Below are 21,315 nucleotides of genomic sequence, written 5' to 3' on the forward strand. Positions count from 1 at the left end.
ACATAAGTAATTCTTATTCAAGGCCCCATGATTCTCGGATTTGTCTTGGTATGCATACTATATACATCTACAACGCCGTCGGATAAACCGTCGACTCAATCTTCTCAGGATAAGTCATCCCTCCCTGCCGACGAACCTCATCCATAACCTCCATAATCGCAATACTCTCCTCCCAAGGCAACCCCTCACTCTCCAGCCTCCCATCCCTCAAACACCTTGCCACCTCATCCGCCTCCCAAAACATCCCCTTCCCATCCCCAGGGACCCGCACCTCCACCTCCCTCACCTCCGCCGTCTTCCCCTTAGGAATCACGCGGTACCGCTCAGGCCGGAACGCAGGCCCATCCACCTGGATCTCGCCCTTGGTGCCCTGGATGCGGATCGCCGGGCGCGCGGTGTTGCGCTCGTCCGGGTCGGTCGACACCCGCAGGTGCGTCATGGCGATCGCTTGCGATTCGCCGGGGTGGGTGCCGTTGGAGGGCGTGCTGGTTGGGAAGGTCAGCAGGATGGTGGTCGCTTCGTCGGCGCCGGTGAGGTGGTAGGGCGTCATGTGGGCGGAGATCTTGGAGGGTGCTTTGCGGGTTTCGCGCGGGAGGGTGTGGTAGAGGGTTTGGAAGACCCAGGTTAGGGAGTAGATGCCCACTGATTTGTTAGTTTCATTCCTTTCTTTTTCCTCTCTTAGAAGTGAGGAGGAAGGATTGAAGGAAAAAGGAACATACAATCCAACAATGCCCCACCCGCCAAATCCATGTTCACCATGCGATGCTCCGTCCCCCACGCCTCCTCAACATCATCCCCGAAGCTCGTATCCGCCATAACACGGAACACCTCGCCGATGGCACCGTCGCGGATCAAGTTCCGCACCTGCACACTGAGCGGGAAGTAGCGGGTCCACACAGCCTCCATGAGGAAGAGGTTCTTCTGGTGGGCGACGTCGCACAGGATCTTCGTCTGCGCGGCATTAACGGTGAATGCCTTCTCGCAGAGGACGTGCTTCCCGGCCTCGAGGGCCAGCATCACGTTCTGGAAGTGGTGCGAGTGCGGGGTCGCGACGTAGATGACCTCGACGTTGGGGTCGGAGACTAGCTCCTTGTAGGTGCCGTGGGCGGCGCATGGGGCTGGGATGCCCGTGTCGGAGATGAACTTTTCGGCGCGCGATGAGGATGTTGAGGATGCTACTGCTGTTATGGTGTGGGTGACGTCTGATACCCCGCGGATGGTGGGGTCGCGGAGGAGATCGCGGACGAAGGCTATGGGGTATGTTAGAAATTGTGCTTGGATGGGTAAATGGGTAGATGCGGTGTCTATCCATAAGGTATGGGATACGTACTGTCTGCGATCCAGCCGGTGGCTATACATTTGATCCAATTGTGTCAGCTTCGCCTATATGTTGATTGTCGCGGGGGAGGGGAGCGTTTCATACCCATAATCCCCCATTTGATGTTGTGAGGCGCCATGATGGTGGAAGCTACAGTGACAGTAATAGTGACAGGGAATACTATGTAGAGAAAAAAGAGGGAGGAAGAGAGGGAGAGATCGAGGCTAGATCAGGAACGGAGGGGTGTTTATATTTATAATTCAATGAAGTTAGTATAGTTTCAACCCACCAAGCCCCGCAGCGAATGACATAACCGCCCCTCCCCGAGATCCAATGTTCTATAGAGTATACTACGGTAGCACCGAACTAAGGCTAAAAGTGGGACAGATAAATATTCAATACGACAATGGGATTTATGAAGGCTTTCGATTATGTGTATCAGCTACACAATCCACCCAGATAGTTGCCTGACTGAGGAATGACACGGTGGATGGTTCAAGATATACGAGGTCAATTCAAGGTGATCATGGCTTGTACAGGAATATATATGTTCATCATCCTTAATTAACCGCCCAACGCTCGGGTGGAAAAGAGCTTCGATGCAAAACAGCCGCCGGCTAAATGCACAAGGATATATGCTCGTCGCAAACAAAAGACAAAGACACGACGGGCACCGCGATTAATATGCGACAAGGAGAAACGAATGTCCATCTCGAATGCTTAAATTGCGTGGGTTTTCTTTCAAAGCCCGCGACCGGCCTTACATCGGTTCTGTCTTGACACGAGCATTCTGCCCTGGCGATTCCACTCCCTAGAAAAGTCGGAAAGTCAGCAATTCATCACCCCTGCAATTCGTCATGGCCGGGTTCTTACCTCTGCCGCTTTGCGCTTTCCAAGCACGGAATCCGGAGTCCCTGTTCGCCCGGCCGGTGTGCCTCGCTGCGCGGGTGTAGGCCCATCCTTGGTCACTTCGGAATAGCAACTGGCGTGGTATACGCGATTGCCCACCTTGACTGCATCTTGCCAAATCCAGTCTTGGACGTCTTCGGACCACGTAGATTCGAATTTCTCTTGACAGATAGGGCAAGGGGTATTCCTCAAGGTGGCATCGTTCGGTGCACGGATCCACTGTTTCGGGGGTCCTTTGTGGGCGGATTCACCATCCCCCGCAGTTGCGCCCTCGTTTGGCGTTTCCGTGTCGAGGTTCTGGTCGTCGACCGCTTCTCGAGATTTGATCCAATCCTAGCCCAGCGTCAGCTTCGTTGCACAACAGGACCAACTAAGACGGTGAAAACTTACCCGCTCGTCGACATACCAACTGCGGTTCTGAGCGCGCCGAGCAGCGTCTGCCATCCGTTGGTTTGTCTTGAAATGCCAGTCCAAGTGACGGGCTTTCTTCTCCTTGCCCTCCTCGGTTGCGTGAAAGCGACGGCCACAGGTGCCACATCGATTGGACTTCGCTTCATAAAGACTAGCCAGCAGCCCGGGTCGGGGTCTGTGATTCGGTAAATGTTAGATTGAAATGATATATTAGCAACGGATCGAGCACTCACATTTTGATAGATGCAGTGTTCATTTGAACTTCCAGTTGGCCATTTGAGATGTTGGAGGGCTGGGGAGTCGAGACCGGAGGAGTAAATCGTACTTGACCAGGCATGACTAACGGAAAAGCAGACGCGAGATTTGCCGATGGGACGGCGGAAGCGGCTGGGGGAGCGGAAGCCGAAGGCAAGAGACCGCGGGCCCGGAGGGCTGCAAGAAGAGGATTCTCTGGTACCGGAGTAACACTAGGCTGAGGTATGCTGCTGTTCGTCGCCATCTGGGGTAGGATATTGGGGATTTGGGGAGGCGGAGTAGGCTGTTGGCGCGCAGCAGTATTCTTTATCAGTTCGGCGAGTGTTCCAGGATTGAGAAGCTGTTGGAGCGGTTGTGAGACAGGTTGGCCCGCAGGTGGGGCCATGGGCGTTGCGGACATGGCGGGGAGATTAGGAAGATTGGAAAGATTAGGGAGGTAGGACTGAGGAGTCGAGGTGGAACGCTTGGGAGTCAGGACGGAGATCTGATCTCGGACCAACTTCAGCTGCTCCTGTGTAAGCTCCTGGCGCTGTAGAATCCCCTGGAGATCCAAAAGAGCCTTGAGACGCTGTTGCACCGACGGGTCCAACGGGTTGGTAGCAAAATCCGCTCGAGCACTCGTAATGAGAACCTCAATATCTCGGTTCAACGCGGCGAGATCAACCTCACGGTGCTGCGGAGGCTGTGGTGTTGACGATGAGCGCGGATCACCCTGCTTCTATGGTCAGATATGTACGGTGCTACAGCGCCCATGGTAAAGATAAGAACATACCGAAGCCTGGTACCCATGGCCTGATCCATTCCGAGAGTACGGCATGGAAGGCGGATGCCGAGGTATCCCCTGAGGGGGCGTGGGTGTATTGCCCCAACCAGGGGGAGTTCCGACTCGACCGCGACCAAGAACCTCTTGTTGGCCCCGAGCCTGTTGTTGCTGCAGGGCAGCCGTTCTCGCTTTGATCAAAGCGCTCTCGATACTGCGAGTGATGTCAGGAGGAAAGACTGGCCTGGTATCCAGTGACCCCGGGACAGGCTCTTTCCACGTTTTCAACATCTCATCCAGTTTCCGGCGCGTCTGCGAATCGACCAAGGTGTAGGCGTTCATGAAGGTCTGGTACATGTTCCGGCCTAGGAACAACGTGTAGGGAGTCCCTACGTTTTTGACGATCGAGTCGACTACATACAAAGCAGGAAGTTTCTGCGCCGGCGGTGTCTACATCACACGCATTAGAAAAACGATCCAACCAAGTTCGAACTACAAACAGTCCTGGATTGGAACAAGAAGAACTGGGAAAGCTTCTGTCACCTACTGTTCGAATGTGATTTTCCAAGACGCGAGAAATAGCCATCGCATGTTCCGTGTTCTCCTTCGCGATGACGGTCAAATTGCTGATCTGAAACCTGTCATTGGTAATTAGATCCTCCAAGGAGTTCTTGTAGTCCTCGGCCACTTCGTCCGAGGCCAGCCCAGACGACATGATAGGCAAATACGCAGATGAAAAGGGAGGGGGGGATATGAGGAATTGAGACAATCGAAGATTGTCCCCTGTTTCTTGTTTCTTTTTTTCTTCGTCTTCTCTTTCTTTTTCAGTCTCTTGATTCTTTTTTTTTCAGCTGTTATTCTGTGACTTTTCTTCTGTTCTTTTCTTTTTCTGTTTATTCTTCTTTGTCTTTTTTGTCCGTTTTTGTTCAATATTGCTTTCCCTTCCTAAAATTACCGGGTGCAATGTCCTATCCTTGCCTTTTGTCTTCCACAAGCAATGGCCTCCTGCGAGAGCAATAGATGGAACGAAATGGCGGAACTTGTCAAATGCTTGCTAGCTACCTTGGGTCAGAATTCTTGGAGACAACAACACCAGTACGCCAGCACCAGTTTCCCGCCCGACTTCTCCTAGAGCCGTCAACAGTCCTCCCAAATCCCCTTTTCAAAAAGCTCTAACCGAGAGGATATTCCACGCTGATTGACCTTTCCAGAAGACAGTAACCAGCAAAAGGAGCCTACACCGTTCGTTGGGACGCAAGGGAAGGGAGAGAGCTGTCAACGCGAGAGGGACGCCGTGAATATGCCTGAGGTCCACGAGGTTGACTCGAGGATGATGGATCAACTAGAACGAGGGAAAAAGGGCGAAAGGATAAAGCAAGATCTAAATGGAACAGAGTAGAATGGTGAGTAGGGAATAAGTGTCGACAGGAGTGTCAACCATGAACAGAATCAAAGGAGAGAGGAAGGTCGAAGTTCAGCTGCGTGAAGGAGTGAGAATCAGATCGAGATTGAGATGGGGTTAGTCATCACCATTAATACCATACGAAATGATACTGAACAATACCAAACAGGTGTATTGCATAATACCCAGGGTAATATTCCTAGATTAGGCCAAATCTGACTAATCAGCTGATACCGTACGACTGGCTGAAACGTGACCTGCAGCATGACGTGCCCGAGGCTGCCACTTCCTTCATGGATGGTTCCCAATCTACTTCACGCGGGGGTTACATCAGTATCAATCATCAAATGCCTATCTTCCATTAGTATATCTGTCCCATCTGTCCCCCTGATCTTGGGCTGTAGGCTCTCATGATCTAGAAATTCCGAACTTCATTCATCATTTAAACCTGAGTCTGTCAACTTGAGTACACGGATCCTTCAATATGCGGCTGTTACTCTTGGCTCTTCTTCCATTGGCCTTGGCCAAGTCCGTCTTGGTCACTTTCCCTGAGGGTACCCCCGATGATGTGATCGCTGAGTCGAAGGAATCCATGGAGAAGGCTGTATGTCAGACCTAGGCCTGATTGATATCCCAGAGACTGGTCACTAACTGCCTTGTGCTTGCAGGGTGGAACAATCACTCATACCTTTAGTATGTTATCTCCCCTCTTCGGATGATGAATCTCTCTGTATCACAGGCTAACCGCTGGCTATCCGCCGAGATAGATCTGATTAAGTCTGTCCCCTTGCTGCCTACTGTCTTGTTCCTACCCTGGGCAAGTCCTAACCCTTCTGTAGGGGCTATTCCGCCGAGGCTCCCGATGTGGCGATCCAACAGGTGTCCCCCCAGTCGGGCCCTTATAAGGCCGCAGTCGAGGAGGATTCCCCTGTGTCCATTTCTTAGGACAGGATCGACCGTGCACCGCGCCGGAGCTATACACTGAGGTCTTACAATGTCTCGGGCAGATATGGGCCAATGTGGAATGATTACGTTAAGTTAGGATAGTTGTATGTTATTGGAATTGGAATTTTATGTGGACCTCACTTGCGACTTGACGCTTGCGCTTTACTCTTATTTGGCTCTGCGGGTAGTGATGTACTCCAGCGTATGCGAATATATATTGCCGCATATACTCCGGAAGTGTGTATACATACATACTTCAAAGCGTCAGGGTATTAGATTGGTTGTCTTGCGCCAGTATTCAGCCTCCAGATTTCTCCATTTTTAATCCCTATTTGAAAAAAATCGAGGCAAGGGGTCTAATTACTCACCACTGAAATAACCTGCAGACTGCAGATGAGGTTGATCTCGTGCGGGTTGGCTCGGCTTAAACCTTAGCTTATCAGACGCGTATCGTAGATCCCGCGTTGAAACAACCCACTTCCGACCAAGTCGCGACAATCTCATCACAATCCCCCATTGAGTAAAGTACCACGGTGGGTTCCGTCCGATTTGATATATGCTCTTACTTTACTCCTCCTTCACCGAACCCACCTCCCGCTGTGCCCGACCGGCAGGTTGCAGATCTACCCGCCGTTTCGTCCTCCGCGCTTATAGCACCGCTCACCCCTGAACATTCCAGACCACCCCCCGATCGATTGCGAACGCACCGCCTTGCAGTCCGTCCCCCCCGGCGCTCCAAGCAACATGGCCTCGGAGCATACCATCACGCAGGCCCTGTTGGAATGGATCAACAGTTTCGCCCTGGGAAAGACGATCCGAACCACCGACGAACTGACCGACGGGGCCATCATCTGGGAGGTGTTGCAGGACATTGACCCTCAATACTTTCTCGACGAGTTACCCCACCAGGATGCCTCCGAAAATCTGCTGTCGAAGCTCCAGAACCTGAAATACATCCACAAGACCGTCGTCGGCTACATCCGCCAGCAGCCCGATGGCCTCCCCTCGGGCCTGGACCCGAACCCGAACCTCGAAATCGTGGCGGAAAACAACTCGGTCAAGGAGTCCAACAAACTGCTGAAGCTGGTGCTGATCTCTGCGATCAACTCGCCCAACGCGGGCTTGTACGTCGAGACCCTGCAGAAGTTGAGCACGCCGACGCAGGAGACCCTCAAGCATGTTTTCGAAGTGGCGCAGTACGACCAGATGGATGGCTCCGACGTCGCGGACGAGATGAAGGAGGAAAACCGGGATGCGTCCGTGGACCTGGAGCTGCGGTTTGAGGAGCGGATGGGGAAAATGCTGGCCGACCGGGACCGGCTGACCCACGAGAAGAAGGAACTGGAGAAGACCCTGGAGGACATGCATAACCGCCTGGCGCGACTGCAGGAGAACAACGACACGCTGCAGAGCCGGTTGGCCTCGACCGAGGATCGGTTGGTGAATCTGAAGGCTGGGAAGGGGGACCTCGGCTTCAATGCGAAGGCCCTGGAGTGTCGGTCCCGCCAGCAGGAGGATATCATCGCGACCCAAGAGGCGCGCTTGTCCGCCGCCCAGGACGAGGTCGACAGCCTGCAGATGTCGGTGGAGTCGCTTCGCGTCAAGAATGAGCGGTACCAGCGGCTGCAGGATGACTATGATGTGCTGAAGACGGAGCGGGACCAGTTCGCCCGCAAGGCCAACGCCGCGGAGAAGTATCGGTCCAAGTTACAAGCCAGCCAGGACTTTGAGAAAGAGAACCAGGCGTTAAAGAATCAGATCAAGGATATTCAGCAGCAGTTGAAGGACGCAGATGCGCAGCAGCGAAGGGCCACGGAACGCGACGTGGAGCTTGAGGAGTATAAGCGAGTGCTGCCGCGCATTGAACAGGAATGCAGCGAGATGCAGAGTCTGAAGAAGCAGTTTGAGTTCAACAATCACGCCCTCACTGAACGTCTTAGCAGCGCCGAAGAGCAGCGCGAGAGAGACGACGCCCTGATCAGTGAACTCCGTGAGCGGATACGGGAAATCGAAGGATCGCCAAGGAGCCCATCTCTCACCCCGAGCAGTGAAACACCACGTATGCAGGGTACATTACAGAAGGACTTTGAAGACATCGGAATCCAAGAATCGCAACTGTGAGAACTTTTATCCCGGCGATCTTGGAACCCGAGCTGACAGCGCACAGGAAATCCGAGAACGATGACTTGAAAAAGGAAACCGAGTCATTGAAGGGACCCCCGACCCGGGTATGCTTGAACATGGTCCCTTTCTATGTCGAGCGACTGATATACTGACAACCTGTTGTAGCCCGGCTCGCAAATCGATGGGTTCTCTGAAGCCTTTGGCGAGACCCTACATCAGGCCCGCGAACGATCCACTCAAGAGTAAGTCCAGAACCACCAATACCATTTGAATGCTAATTTCGGCGACAGCGAGGAGTATTGGAGACTTTACGATCAGTACACGTCTTTACTCGCCAAGACGGCGGAGACCCAGGATTCTCTTGCATTGGCTAAGAGAGATATTACCGACATGCAAACGTTGGGTATGTAACATGGATATACTTCGCCTCATATCCACCAAGGATCTATCTAATACTCGCAGACTCACTCTCCAACAAAGAAAAAATGGACATGATCAACAGTGCCAGAGAGAGCAACGCCGAGGAGCTGGCCAAGACTCGCGCAGAATGCGACGAAGCTAAGCACAAGATCTACGTTCTCGAAGCGGAACTTGATTCCACCCATACGTTGGTCAGACAGACTTCCACTGAGCGAAACAAGCTGCAGGAGATGCTCGATACCCGGCAGACCGTGATCGCCGAAAGCCGCGTGGAAGATGACGAGACTATGAGTGAAATGAAGAAACTGCTCACTGAGATTGCTGCGCAAGAGAGCGGTGATGTTTCTGAGGCTTCTCAGAAGTCCGGAGTTGAGCTTACCAAGCAGGTCGTGGAGTTGATCGAAAAGAACCTGGAGCGGCTGGCTCAACGTGCAGAGGTTAGTCTGCATCCCATCTCCTCTATCTTGGCTTCTTCCTGCACGGACTGGCAAATGGCTTTGATAGTCTCTTGATGACGTGTGTGGTCTGCGGCTAACAACCTAATCATAGTATATCCACAACCAAAACGAACACATCAAATACCTCCAAGAGCGCATCAAGCATTTCGAAGAATTCGCCGAGGACGGTATTAGCCGAGAGCGCGAGGTGAGTAGCATGTCTTCTTGCAGATAGTGGAATCCTTGCCTGTGTTCTTCCTCGCTGATCCAACCTTCACCAACCCCACAGGTCGAGCTCCAAAAAATCATCGACGCACAATCGCGAGAACTCGCCCTGATGTGTTCCTCCTGGTACGAAGTCCAGAGCCGGCTGATGAACAACAACGTTACCAGCTCCCGATATCGCAACGGACTAGCGGACGCCCAAAAGGGCTGGCTGGCAAGACAACGGAATATGGTGGCTGGCCGGTAGTCTTGAGCCTTGTTTCGCATTGCAGTCGCTTTACTACTATCAACGTCTCCAATCTAGCTGGGGACTCTCCGGCTGGTGATTATTTTCTCCTCCCTCCATGTTCCTTTTCTTCTCTTCATATATACATATGCGCCTTTTCTAGACAGTTCGAAACTTCCTTTTCCTTTTATTGTGCACCCATGCTGCTTCTGCTCGCTGGGTCTGTATATATGTGTATATACCTGATATTTCACCTGACAGTATACTCTACTATTTAGAAGACGACGTGACCTGAGTTATAGCTGTTCTTAAACAGTAAATAGAAAGCAAAAGTGGCTTGTACTCTGATCTATACTGAAATGTACACTTGTCCAAACACCCTACGCGTCAGCCTGACTACGGTAGGCTGCACGCCTAAAAACTTAGTCCATGCCGCCATAGTGTAGGCTCGCATGGCCAAATCATTGATCTTCCCAGTGACCATGCCTATTTAGAAGTACAATTTCCCCCACTCCCCCGCAGTGCAACTTCCCATCCCATATTCTGACATTCGAGCAAGTCTCTCGGCTAATGCCGTACAGCAACCCTTCTCCGGACTCACACCCCAGCCAAGATCAAAATGGACAGTCAACAAAGCACCCAACGAGTTAGGCTCACTGCTGTGGACCACACCCAGCCGAAGCTTTACGTCACCCTGTTCGCATCATTCATTCTCGCAGATATCGAAAGCGGCCTCCAGAGCCTCCAAGCCGGCGTGAAAACGCTCTTCTCAGAGATCGATTTCCTAGCAGGAGACGTCGTCACTCATCCCGAACTTGAAGGCAGGCGAAACGTTCGCCAGATCCATCCGCCCATCGGCGCGCTCGCAGACGTAACCCTTCTCCAGGTGAAACCTCACGGGAGTGCCTCAACTGCATCTGCCATCCTTGAGTCCAGCCCATCCTTCCCCGATTACGCTCCCTTCCCGGCCCTGATTGCGCCAACGGAGCGATGGCCGGTCCTGCGGTTCCAGGCGAATCTCATGCGCGACGGGATCGTGCTCGCCATGAGTTTCAACCACGCCGTATTCGACGCGACGGGCGCCACCTTTGTTCTCCAGGCTCTATCCGAATGCTGTCGGGCTGGGGGCAACGGTCTTAAGGATACGGAGCTCCTGTCAGCGATCCAACGGAACGAAATCAGCTTACGACAAGAGATTTACCAAACCCCACCCAGCAATACAACTCAGGGAGACGTCTCCAACTACTACGGCCCCGCAGCTATTGTCCCCGACCTACAGCCCGAGCAATGGACCGGCTTCATGGCCTCGTTGCAGGCCACCCTCAGCACCCGAAAATTCCTCTTCCCCGCAAGCAGAGTCGAGCAACTAAAAGCCATCTGCAGCGATTCCATCGCCCGGGCCTCCCAGCAGACGACCCCGACCCCCAGCAGCAACACCGTGATCTCCGCCCTCTTGATAACCTGTATAAGAAGGATCCTCGCCGCGCCCTGCGCCGACACCGAGACAGCGCACCCGGCAACGTTCGTCATGCCCGTTAACCTCCGGGGACGGTTGAAAACCCCTCGATTCAAAACCTACCTAGGCAACATGATCACCGCCCTGCGCGGATCCACACCCAGCACTGCGGATGTAATCGACGGCGCCAGCGAGGGCCAACAACAGCTGACACATCTAGCTCGTCTGAGCCTGCAGATCCACCAAGGCCTGGAATCCATCGACGAGCAGCACATCCGCGAGACGATCGCCTTTCTCCAGGCCCAGGACGACTGGAGCGCTGTGAACCATAAGCCGGCGGATATCATCCTCAGCAGTTGGAGACACCTCGGTGTGTATGATCTTGATTTTGGGGCCCCCTTGGGTTTCGTGGATGACTTTGAGATGGACTTTGGCCTGGTCGAGCCCCTTTGCTTTTTCATGCCGAAACGGCGTGTCCGGGGTGGTGGTGGTGGTGACGTCCCGTGGGAGGTGCACATCACTCTGAAGAAGGGTAAATTTGATGCTTTGCTGGCGGATCCGCTGTTTGGTTGGATTTTGGGAGGAGACGCTCTGCCTGCTGGTGACTTCGCTTTGTAGGTTGCTGTTTTGATTTGGTACTCTCATGGGTTCTTTTCACTTCTGAGGATTGCATGGTCTGTGGCATTCGTTTGCATAGCATTTTGCTGCGTATCCTGTGTGTTGCTCATGGGGAATCCCAGGTTGCTCTCTCTTGTTACATATGCTAGTCCATTTAACTTACTCATTTTCCTTTGTCTTTGTTTGCTCTCCCTCCCTCCTTCTTCCTTCCTTTTTTCCTTTCTCTCGCTTCTTTCACTATTTAGAGAGAGATATATTAAATATCTGGGCGCTGAAAATGCGAGTCAGGGTTCTCGGGCCCGCGGTTCGGCCGAAAGATCTCTGGATCCCCACCGATCTCGTGATTCCTGCCGATGGACCAGTGGTGTGGAAGGATGATCGCGTCCTTGCATATGCGATAGCCCATGTGTTCGTCGTCAGCGGTGTGACCGTGGGGTCCCCCAAAGGGCGTAATGGGCTGCCAGCGGAGCGACGTCTGCGAAACCTGGTAACCAGTCTGGTCCCACGGCCGAGTCCAACTCCCGCTGGGCCTTGCGGACCGCGTCGGGATGCTGAACGCTGGCCATTACGAAAACGCGGAGAGCTAGGGCGGCCGTGATGTTGGTGGCCATGCTCGGTTCGTCGACGACGTAGCATAGCTGGACCCAGGACAGATTGTGCGTTTCGTTCCTGTCGACTAGATGACGGTGTGCCCGGTAACTAGTGGGAGAGTTCTCTGGTGATACCAGCCACCCACTCTTCGCCATCGGGAGAAGCCACCCGGGCAGTCGCTGTAGGGTTGGGACGATATCGACTAGCATATTGGCCAGTGTGAGTTCCGGATCAGACAGTTCTCAGTTCCTCAGGTTCCTGGGTATGCACGTGCCTTTTCCCGTACGTCAAGACGAAGGCGAGGATAGCTGCATAACGCTCAAATTGAGCTAGTGGAGCATTGGACTGCACAGGTTGAAGATGAGCTCCTTGGTTTCCAGATCTTGAACGGCCTGGTACGCATCCACACCCTTGGGCTTGAAGAATGCTGCCGTGACACGACGATGGAGGTGCTCCCAAGCTGGACCGTACCTCTGGAACCCTGATTTCAGGCCCATGGTCATGCACTGGTCGAGAACAAAGAAATTTGGTCGGGAGTTGTATATCGTGCCTCGTGTGTCTAGAAGGTCTCTCATGACTTCGTAGGTTCCTAGGTCGCCTGCATACATACAGCCACCCACTCCTGGGTTTAGTGGTGAAGATGATCCCCCCCCCCTTGCGCAGTCAAACCCAACAGATTTATTTCTTCAAAAGGCAACACCCGACGAATTGGCAGAGATAGGGGCTCATGACCCAATTATAACGTACTAGGATGTGTCCAGGATGAACACCGTCAGACGGGATCGGATCTGCCTCGTCTGCGGACCACTCGCGCAACTGTTAGTTTTCCTCTTCCTCGCCATCCCCCACCTCCTGCCTCCTAAAAGCCCATCGCAGGACCCCACCGCGGTGGTGGAGCATTACTCCAGTCACCAGAATGTCCTGAAAGCAGGCATCTGCCTGTTCTAGCCGAGCTCGGTCCTCTGGTCGTTCTACGCCGTGGGGATCGACAGTCAGCGAGCCCGCATATCGGGGATTTCACCGACAATCCTCTCCCTCCAGAGGGCATAGGGCGCACCTTTGCCCTCACCTGAACCTGGTGGCAATCTTCTTCGCCGAAACCACCCACCGTCTCGGCCGGGATCCCGTCATCACGCAGTTGGCGAGCGACCTTGCGTGATTTCTATACAGCGGTATCCCTGGCCCTTTGATCGTGGTGCATCGCCATGTCATGGGGTATAAAAAAAAAAACTAAAAAAGAATAAACCCTTTACAAGGAAAGTCAAGGCAATGGCGGTCAAGTCTCTAACAAGTGGCCTCTTAAATATCATGCTCCGAGTCCAACGGACCATGTAAGCCCTTCCTGTCCCACATCCTGTGGTTGCAATTATGACGATGGAGCATCAAGACTATGGTTAGGATTCGTTCCCTGCCTTCTTGTCCATGTATCGACTAACCATACCTGCTGCTACTAACAGAGCGCCTGTGTCGAGCAGAGGACAAGGCTGATCTCCTGCCCATCCACTACTGTTATGACTGGATCGGTGGACTAGCCCCATACGTGCAAAGAGCATCACTCAAGCTGAATAGCCTCATCCAGAATTCTCAAACAGATGGCAATCCTTCTCGTGGAGGGTCCTCGCTGTGCCGAAAATCGGACACGCCGCGCCTGAATCATGAACACTCCATTGTGCTTGACCCTGTGGCAGCCAAGCTGCCATGGACAACATCAATAGACCCCGTTCGACAGTCCAAGTACTGGAAGGCTGCGGAGGAAGGATACGTCAGAATCCTAACCCAGTTTGCCAACGACGAGACGGCGAAGAGGACACCCCGGCCGGATACCTTCACCGTCGCAGACATGGCTCGCAAGGAGCTCTCCAGGCTGGAGAGTGGCTGTGTCCGCTTCGCCACTTATATGTGTCCTTTTGCGGATGAGCACAAGGTGCGGTTGCTTGCTGAGATGCAGTCTCTGTCGTTGATTTTCGATGGTTGGTGTCTTCCATTCTAGTGATCGTTGGGAGAGTGGAAAAGATATTGACATGTCGGTTCAGAATCATGGGAGATCCACGAGCACGATCACGTATGGACTCCCAGACCCATGACAGACATCTTCATCTCTGACCGTTATATGTAGAACGAAGCGTTTTTGAGATCCCTGATGCCCCCAGAGAACCACAAAGATCTCACGCCCAAAACACCCTTGCAGCAGGCCATCTGGGACGCCATCGAGCAAGTGCTCGAGCGGGACCGTAAAGACAATGCGACGGGAGGTCAAGAACTGATCGACTTCCTGACGAGCTATATCAGCCACCCCACGCCAACCAAGGAGTTCCAGACCTTCGGCGACTTCATGGAACATCGCCGAAACGACGCGGGAATGATGTGAGTTCCGCCCCACACAACGATACCAGCCTGATATGATGCCCTCTCATCTGACATCCCCACGCACGGGGCCCATCAGAATATGCTGGACGTCCGCCAAGTTCTCCATTGGATCGCGGGTAGAATTCTACGGGCCCAAGCTAGGCAACTTAACCCGGTTACTGGGGTACCAGATGCTCGCCATGAACGATATCGCTTCGTATGACAAGGAGAAGATGTACTGGCAGCGGGGCCAGGCAAAGCAGTTCGAGACGACCAATGGCGTGGTGATTCTCCGCAACCTACTCGCTCTGCCTAGTGATGAGGCCGCGAAGGCGATGGCGTACGCTAATCAAATGGAAAGTGAGCGGAGTATTGACTTGGAACTGCAACAACTGATGCGATCCGGTAGTCTGACCGATGAGGACTGGATGCTCATCGAGAGCATGATATATAGCGTCACGGGGAACATGATGGCCGCCATTACCATGTCTCGGTATGGCGGGGAGCGGGCGAGACTGCGAAAGAAGGATGTGGTAGAGCATTCCAGAAAGGGAAATGTATAATCTGTGGGATTGGCCAACATGTCAGCTGGCTTCCACTATATTCCCCTCCCGATTGTTTTTTGACCATTCATTTTCATACTCGTCGCTTCAGAGACTAAATATTTTTGGATTACATACAGAAAGCACAGAGTCCACTGCGTTATACTTACAAACGATCCAGAACATATGATTGCATTATACATCGGGCAGCAAAAATCCGGTGATGGTACAGAATAAAACACGATAGGCGGGGGAAATGCCTCTACACCCATTGCCGGGGATGCCTCAGCACGTCCATGATCTCTCTTTCCCGCACCTTATCTTCACCCTGCTGCTCTTCTTCCTCTGTAGATGCTTCAGTCCGGGTCCCGGACACGGCATCCATGTAGGCCCAGCCGGCAGTCCGCGGCAGACTCATCAAGATACTCTCGATCCGAGCATTCGGGGTGCGCAGGCCGAAACTCGTGCCGCGGTCGTAGACCAGGTTGAACTCCACGTAGCGACCGCGCCGCAGCTGCTGCCATTCTTTCTCGGCGGGGGTGAACGGCATGTCCTTGCGGCGTTCGATGATGGGAACGTAGGAGGGGAGGAAAGAGGCGAGACCGTCGGAGACGAAGGAGAAGAGCGTCTCCTGCGGGTTTTGCGACGAGGTCGCGGAAGATTCTAGGAAGCTGGCGTCGAGGTCATCGAAGAAGATGCCGCCAACGCCGCGAGACTCCTTGCGGTGAGGCAGGTAAAAGTACTTGTCGCACCATGCTTTGAAGCGGGGGTAGTAGGTGGCGTCGTGGCGGTCACAGGCGTCCTTGATGGTCTGGTGGAAGTGCTTCACATCTTCGGGGAAGAGGTAGCTCGGGGTCAGATCCGTGCCGCCGCCGAACCACCAGTTCTTCTCCCCGTTGATAGGGTCCTTCGGGTCCGAGGTCTCGAAGTACCGGTAGTTGAGGTGGACCGTCGGGGCCATGGGATTGTGCGGGTGCAGGACGAGCGAGAGGCCCGCGGCGAAGAAGCTGAGGGACTCGACGTCGGCACCGACGAATGACTTGTGATCGGCCCGCATCTTCTCGATGGCCGGCCGGGGCAGCTCCCCGTAGACGATCGACACATTGACACCAGCCTTCTCGAAAACGTTGCCATCCTGGAGGACGCAGGAGATTCCGCCGCCACCGTTTGGCCGGTTCCAGGTGTCCGAATGGAAGGATTTGCCGTCGATTCGGCTCAGTTCCTCCACGATCTTTTGCTGGTGTTCTTTGATCAATTTCTCCATGCGCAGACGCATGGGGGACGTTTCGCTGATTGTCGACTGCTTCTTCAAGGACTCATCGAGCTCCACGATGGAGGGGGAGTCGAGCTCGGTCACTTCACCAGTCATCTGCGCACATATGGTCTGAGCATCCATCACCCATCACCCAATCGTTATCCAGCATGGGAGGAGAGGCTTACCATGGAGTATATCAAAGCACCGATGAATGGGACCCCAACGGCCAATCGCAAGTATGGCCTCCACACGGTAAACGGCTCCGGTTTGGGCGGCTTTCCCTCTGTCGAATACTTTCGAAAAGAAACTCGAGAACCAGTGCGACTCGTTCGTGGTGCAAGGTTCAAGATTGTCCTCCGCAGAGGCATATAAGGGCGAGGCACGGCCATCGCGGAAGGATCGGTAGGGGATTGACGAACTCGCCGGGGATCAGGTGGTGTTACGGAGGACAATGGAATTGGGTGATCAAGAACATGCGATCCTGGAGAAAGCCCACGTTGGAAAGCCGAACGAAAGGCGAGAAATGGTGGATTGCCATGAGTATGGGGCCACCCGCGGCGCCGGATAACTGCCGGGATAAAATGTCATACCAGTCAAGGCACTGTTTGTTTGGGTTGCACTGTTTGCACGATTTGTGATGTATCAAGTCACGTGATATGACCGACATCGGCTCATGGGAGCCAGTCTGCATGAATCTGGCTACCCCTGCATTATGCTCTAGAAGAAGAACGATGCAATTCTGTCATCATGAACACCATTTGCCCATCATCATTCCTGTCCTGGCATGCGTTTTATGATGACGCTGTCCCGTAGCGCCTAGCTGCGGGTCCAAGTGGAGGCTGGAGCCTAAGTATATCTGGACGGGCGGTATTGATCAGCCGATCTAGTCGGCTGGAACATGGTACGGGGGTCAGGGAGTCATAAGAGGAGTCATCTTTCCTCTTACTCATAAGAATGGAGATTAAATTAGATCTTCCTAATGGAGTAAAGAAGGAGAAGAGAGAAACAAATACACTACTTTCTCCAGATTGGTTCGATGACCAGAGCACATGACCTGAGTCATTCACGTGTGGGGATCCCCTCACCGCCTCTCCCCGTGACCAAACCGCTGCCTTATCACTCAGTCCAAGAAGTAACATGACGCGGGGCTTCTAGTCAGTTGCCGTCACTCTCCTCATCTTTGGTCATCATCGTCCTTCTTCTCCCTCCTCTTCTCCATCTACTTCCTCCCCACCATCCACTTTGTCCCTCCGTCATCTCCACTACTTTCATCCATCAACCATCTATTTTTGCTTGGGATAGCCCATCCTTATCTTTCCATTACATTTGGACTTTGTTCCTGTTGATTCCATCACTATGCGCTCCAAGTTCAAGGACGAGCACCCCTTCGAGAAGCGCAAGGCCGAGGCCGAACGTATTCGCCAGAAATACGCCGATCGCATCCCGGTACGCATCATCCCCATCTCTGATAGAGCTCTATCGCTTTCTTTCCTTTTCAATACATTGTCTGGATGTCTGGAGCGCCGGACATGGGCGCCTCCTTCACCGCCTCTTTCCTATCACCAGCCGTCACTAACCATGATCCTTCCGTTATTCTAGGTCATCTGCGAGAAAGTCGAAAAGTCCGACATCGCGACCATCGACAAGAAGAAGTACCTGGTCCCTGCCGACCTGACCGTGGGCCAGTTCGTCTATGTGATCCGCAAGCGTATCAAGCTGTCTCCCGAGAAGGCCATCTTCATCTTCGTCGACGAGGTCTTGCCCCCGACGGCCGCTCTGATGAGCAGCATCTACGAGGAACACAAGGATGAAGACGGATTCTTGTACATCACGTATGTTGTCGCCTGGTTTTGCATCCTCACGTTGAGACACTGACCGGATTTAGGTACTCCGGCGAGAACACTTTCGGGAACTGCTAAGCCCTGGTCGGCCTTTCTTTGATCGATGTAGTCAAATCCAGTATTGCGGCGTCTTTGGACGATCGAATGAAGATCGATTCGAGCAGGATGGGGCCATAAGGGCTGGTTAGACCTTGCGGCGACTTGGGTTCGAGTGTGGCAGGCGTTTTCTCGGGGGTTCCGTAATCTTCAATGTCTATCTTGGCGACGCTTCTCTTACTTTAATGGAACGAATGAATCAATTTGGTATCTCATTCTTAACTTGAGGTAGGCGCTATGGGAGACTGTTGCCTATATAGCTGTAGATCTATAACGTGCCACTGCCAGAGACGCACGGATTATTACAAGAGATTCTAGACTGATCACAGCATACTCGTTCTGACTACAAACCAACCCGGCACATCCGGAAACTCAACTGCTGCAGTGAAGCAATCGTGATTGATATAGTTCGGGTCTTATCTGCTGATCTAATCAGGGACCCGTCTCCGCCTGAGGCCACATCGGGTTTAGCGCGGCCTGAGCAGTTCCGAGTCGGCGCAGATTTCATTCTTGGATGGAAAGTTGACATGAGCGGATCTTTCTCTTCTTCCTCCTCGGTTGCCCGTTTTTTTTTCTTCTCTTCCTCTCCCACCGTCTGCCTCCCTCTCACCCTCTCTTTCTTTCTGGCTTGCTTTGCCAATTGTCCTGTTGGATTAAATCGATCTCTGTTTCTCAATCAAGTGAGCTAAAAAAAGAGAGGGAATAAAAAAGAAGAAAAAAAAGAAAACAGTCATAGTTCATACTCCATTCACCAACCGTCAGGAACTGAAGAACTTCTTGTTGGAAAAAAAGACAACAACCCGAATCACCCTCATACAAAATGTCTCCCGCTATTGTTCAAGCCGGCGCTGGCCCTGCCTCCAAGGATGTCAAGAAGGAATCCGCGGTCGCTCGCCTTCTGGGTTCGGGTATGAGAACCGGCCGAAATCCATGTGCTTTTCACTGTGATCGTTGCTAACCTGATTTGTAGGTTCCGCTGGTATCGCCGAACTGATGGTCTTCCATCCTGTTGATACCACCGCGAAGCGTTTGATGAGCAACCAGACTCGGGTAAGCTCCACAGCCATGGAAAAGCGTTGGCCCCTCAGAGCGCAGTTTGTAGGCTAACTTTGATCTTTTCCTTCTCTATCAGATCGCCTCGGCCACCGAATTCAAGCAGGTTGTTTTCAAGGAATACGCCACTGCTTCTGTCGGACAGAAGTTCACCTCTCTCTTCCCCGGTCTGGGTTACGCTGCTGGTTACAAGGTGGGTGCCGGATGCGACACGCGCTTCCATCAATGACGACCCTAATAACGCGATCTAGGTGCTTCAACGGATCTACAAGTACGGTGGTCAGCCTTTCGCTCGCGACTACTTGGCCAAGCACTACGGTACCGAGTTTGACAATGCGTTTGGTAAGGGGACTGGCAAGGCTATCATGCACGCCACCGCTGGCAGGTTTGTTTCACCCGTGGATAAAACAACGATATCATATACTGACAGGGATCTAGTTTGATCGGTATCGGAGAGATCGTCCTCCTGCCTCTGGATGTCTTGAAGATCAAGCGTCAGACTAACCCCGAGGCCTTCCGCGGCCGTGGTCTGTTCAAGATCGTTGCGGATGAGGGCTTCGGTCTCTACCGGGGAGCTGGCTGGACTGCTGCCCGTAACGCCCCCGGCTCTTTCGCGGTACGTTGAAAATCACCAATCCATGTGGTGCATGTTGATACTAACGGAGAGATTACAGCTCTTCGGTGGCTCCGCCTTCGCCAAGGAATACATCTACTCCCTGCAAGACTACAACGCCGCCAGCTGGTCCCAGAACTTCGTCGCCTCGGTGTGCGGTGCCAGCGCCTCCCTGGTCGTCTCCGCTCCTCTGGATGTGATCAAGACCCGTATCCAAAACCGCAACTTCGAGAACCCCGAATCTGGATTCCGCATCCTGTCGAACATGTTGAAGAACGAGGGCGCCGGCAGCTTCTTCAAGGGTCTGACGCCCAAGCTTCTGATGACCGGACCTAAGCTCGTTTTCAGCTTCTGGCTGGCTCAGACGTTGATCCCTGCCTTTGGCCAGGTTGTATAAAAACATAATTACAAAAAAGGAAAAAAAAAAAAGGCACATAAAAAGGAACAACCCCACAGCGGGATTTTGGAAGCACGGGACGATTTATATTAGCCAGCTCGGAAATTCCCTCTATCACACGGTTTTTATCTCTTTCTGTTTGACCACGGCTTTTGGCGAAAGTGATAGAGCAAGCTTGCTGTTGAGTCATTTTGTATTTTCATAGATAAGATTTTTGCTTCGGAAGTTATGGGTATGGGACAGGACTAGAATACAATCCACTCTCTAATTATCATATTTTTATAAACCAGTAAGCATGCATAGAATAATCCCTCATACAGAGTACCCAAGACGCATAGAGTCTTGACGCATAGAGCATTAATTACCGCAGGAAACAACCACTCTGGGCTACTTTGGGCGACAGGCACATGTGAGATGTCTTCCGATAGAACCCCTATCACCACGTGACCGCAGCAAGACCGACTTATCGTGTCTCGACATCGGAGTCGCACCCACGGAGCTTGCTTCTTCCATGCCAAACTGGATCAATCTCACAACCTCGGATTGATTCGTGTCGCTGGTTAGGCTTTACTCCGGGTATACACATACAGCTACCCCTCATCTGCAAGAATACCATACTCCGCATCTACTGCCCAAGTCACCAACCACCACCACCACCATGCCTGTCTACCTACTATCCAAGTACGTTCTATTCCTCCCCTCTCTCACTCGTTCTCGCGCAGCGTACTGCACCTCCCAAATGAATACACTCCCCGACCCCAACCTCCCTCATATCAAGCAATACAAGCAATAATAACACCCAATACTAACAATGGTGCAATAATGATAGACTAGGAGACCCCCTCTTCGCATTTACAATCGGCGCCTCAGCCGCCCTCCTCCGCATCCAGCGCGACCAGCGCGAAAAGAACCCCGATCGGGCGGCCCAGATCGGCATGGGGAGTGTGTTGGGGGATGGGGGGAGGAGGGTGCAGAGGTGGTGGAGGGGGGATTTTGTGGGGTTATAATCTTTTCTTTTTTCCTTTTCTGTTTCTTTCGTTTTTTTTTTTTTTTGTTGATTTTTGGTTCTTGATTT

The 21,315-nt window shown here is 52.9% G+C and overlaps 12 protein-coding genes across 12 annotated transcripts; 7 read left to right on the top strand and 5 right to left on the bottom strand.

Moving 5' to 3' along the window:
• Window positions 1-25: 25 nt before the first annotated feature.
• P168DRAFT_271655 (Gfo/Idh/MocA family protein) lies at window positions 26-1,555 on the bottom strand. The gene is made up of 4 exons (XM_024835282.1): window positions 1,424-1,555; window positions 1,331-1,351; window positions 720-1,250; window positions 26-642 (listed from the first exon to the last, which is right to left on the bottom strand). Exons 1-4 carry the CDS (start codon window positions 1,455-1,457, stop codon window positions 68-70), a joined length of 1,161 nt encoding a protein of 386 aa, XP_024691011.1. The 5' UTR covers window positions 1,458-1,555; the 3' UTR covers window positions 26-67.
• A 523-nt stretch (window positions 1,556-2,078) lies between these two features.
• P168DRAFT_239080 (putative mRNA cleavage factor complex component Pcf11) lies at window positions 2,079-4,368 on the bottom strand (the record flags this gene model as incomplete). Its single annotated transcript, XM_024833647.1, has 6 exons — window positions 2,079-2,129; window positions 2,192-2,560; window positions 2,618-2,813; window positions 2,872-3,608; window positions 3,666-4,103; window positions 4,201-4,368. 6 exons carry the CDS (start codon window positions 4,366-4,368, stop codon window positions 2,079-2,081), a joined length of 1,959 nt encoding a protein of 652 aa, XP_024691012.1.
• A 1,171-nt stretch (window positions 4,369-5,539) lies between these two features.
• P168DRAFT_319992 (uncharacterized protein) lies at window positions 5,540-6,000 on the top strand (the record flags this gene model as incomplete). The annotated part of the gene is made up of 4 exons (XM_024840328.1): window positions 5,540-5,659; window positions 5,724-5,748; window positions 5,823-5,832; window positions 5,895-6,000. 4 exons carry the CDS (start codon window positions 5,540-5,542, stop codon window positions 5,998-6,000), a joined length of 261 nt encoding a protein of 86 aa, XP_024691013.1.
• A 633-nt stretch (window positions 6,001-6,633) lies between these two features.
• Window positions 6,634-9,723, top strand: P168DRAFT_305735 (putative microtubule binding protein HOOK3). Its single transcript, XM_024838961.1, has 7 exons — window positions 6,634-8,117; window positions 8,168-8,228; window positions 8,290-8,366; window positions 8,415-8,527; window positions 8,587-8,981; window positions 9,094-9,189; window positions 9,271-9,723. Exons 1-7 carry the CDS (start codon window positions 6,745-6,747, stop codon window positions 9,451-9,453), a joined length of 2,298 nt encoding a protein of 765 aa, XP_024691014.1. The 5' UTR covers window positions 6,634-6,744; the 3' UTR covers window positions 9,454-9,723.
• Window positions 9,724-10,051: 328 nt separating this feature from the next.
• P168DRAFT_283207 (uncharacterized protein) lies at window positions 10,052-11,506 on the top strand (the record flags this gene model as incomplete). Its single annotated transcript, XM_024836034.1, has 1 exon — window positions 10,052-11,506. The coding sequence occupies one exon, from the start codon at window positions 10,052-10,054 to the stop codon at window positions 11,504-11,506; it is 1,455 nt and encodes a 484-aa protein (XP_024691015.1).
• A 416-nt stretch (window positions 11,507-11,922) lies between these two features.
• On the bottom strand, window positions 11,923-12,306 carry P168DRAFT_283208 (uncharacterized protein; the record flags this gene model as incomplete). Its single annotated transcript, XM_024836035.1, has 1 exon — window positions 11,923-12,306. One exon carries the CDS (start codon window positions 12,304-12,306, stop codon window positions 11,923-11,925), a length of 384 nt encoding a protein of 127 aa, XP_024691016.1.
• On the bottom strand, window positions 12,249-12,830 carry P168DRAFT_183709 (uncharacterized protein). Its single transcript, XM_024832962.1, has 2 exons — window positions 12,372-12,830; window positions 12,249-12,299 (listed from the first exon to the last, which is right to left on the bottom strand). Exon 1 carries the CDS (start codon window positions 12,703-12,705, stop codon window positions 12,427-12,429), a length of 279 nt encoding a protein of 92 aa, XP_024691017.1. The 5' UTR covers window positions 12,706-12,830; the 3' UTR covers window positions 12,249-12,299; window positions 12,372-12,426.
• Window positions 12,831-13,305: 475 nt separating this feature from the next.
• P168DRAFT_183897 (terpenoid synthase) lies at window positions 13,306-15,127 on the top strand. The gene is made up of 5 exons (XM_024832963.1): window positions 13,306-13,471; window positions 13,539-14,067; window positions 14,131-14,159; window positions 14,214-14,461; window positions 14,541-15,127. The coding sequence occupies exons 1-5, from the start codon at window positions 13,466-13,468 to the stop codon at window positions 15,004-15,006; spliced, it is 1,278 nt and encodes a 425-aa protein (XP_024691018.1). The 5' UTR covers window positions 13,306-13,465; the 3' UTR covers window positions 15,007-15,127.
• Window positions 15,128-15,247: 120 nt separating this feature from the next.
• Window positions 15,248-16,629, bottom strand: hem13 (coproporphyrinogen oxidase; the record flags this gene model as incomplete). The annotated part of the gene is made up of 2 exons (XM_024836036.1): window positions 15,248-16,354; window positions 16,426-16,629. The coding sequence occupies 2 exons, from the start codon at window positions 16,627-16,629 to the stop codon at window positions 15,248-15,250; spliced, it is 1,311 nt and encodes a 436-aa protein (XP_024691019.1).
• Window positions 16,630-17,214: 585 nt separating this feature from the next.
• On the top strand, window positions 17,215-18,363 carry P168DRAFT_291575 (autophagy-related protein 8). The gene is made up of 3 exons (XM_024837433.1): window positions 17,215-17,686; window positions 17,840-18,072; window positions 18,126-18,363. The coding sequence occupies exons 1-3, from the start codon at window positions 17,597-17,599 to the stop codon at window positions 18,157-18,159; spliced, it is 357 nt and encodes a 118-aa protein (XP_024691020.1). The 5' UTR covers window positions 17,215-17,596; the 3' UTR covers window positions 18,160-18,363.
• A 378-nt stretch (window positions 18,364-18,741) lies between these two features.
• Window positions 18,742-20,501, top strand: P168DRAFT_291576 (putative mitochondrial GTP/GDP transporter Ggc1). The gene is made up of 6 exons (XM_024837434.1): window positions 18,742-19,085; window positions 19,148-19,227; window positions 19,310-19,423; window positions 19,482-19,615; window positions 19,669-19,846; window positions 19,905-20,501. Exons 1-6 carry the CDS (start codon window positions 18,998-19,000, stop codon window positions 20,238-20,240), a joined length of 930 nt encoding a protein of 309 aa, XP_024691021.1. The 5' UTR covers window positions 18,742-18,997; the 3' UTR covers window positions 20,241-20,501.
• Window positions 20,502-20,898: 397 nt separating this feature from the next.
• P168DRAFT_320000 (uncharacterized protein) lies at window positions 20,899-21,247 on the top strand (the record flags this gene model as incomplete). Its single annotated transcript, XM_024840329.1, has 2 exons — window positions 20,899-20,921; window positions 21,070-21,247. The coding sequence occupies 2 exons, from the start codon at window positions 20,899-20,901 to the stop codon at window positions 21,245-21,247; spliced, it is 201 nt and encodes a 66-aa protein (XP_024691022.1).
• Between the last annotated feature and the right edge of the window lie 68 nt (window positions 21,248-21,315).

The sequence above is a fragment of the Aspergillus campestris genome (assembly GCF_002847485.1).
Source record: "Aspergillus campestris IBT 28561 chromosome Unknown P168scaffold_9, whole genome shotgun sequence".
Lineage (NCBI taxonomy): Eukaryota > Fungi > Ascomycota > Eurotiomycetes > Eurotiales > Aspergillaceae > Aspergillus > Aspergillus campestris.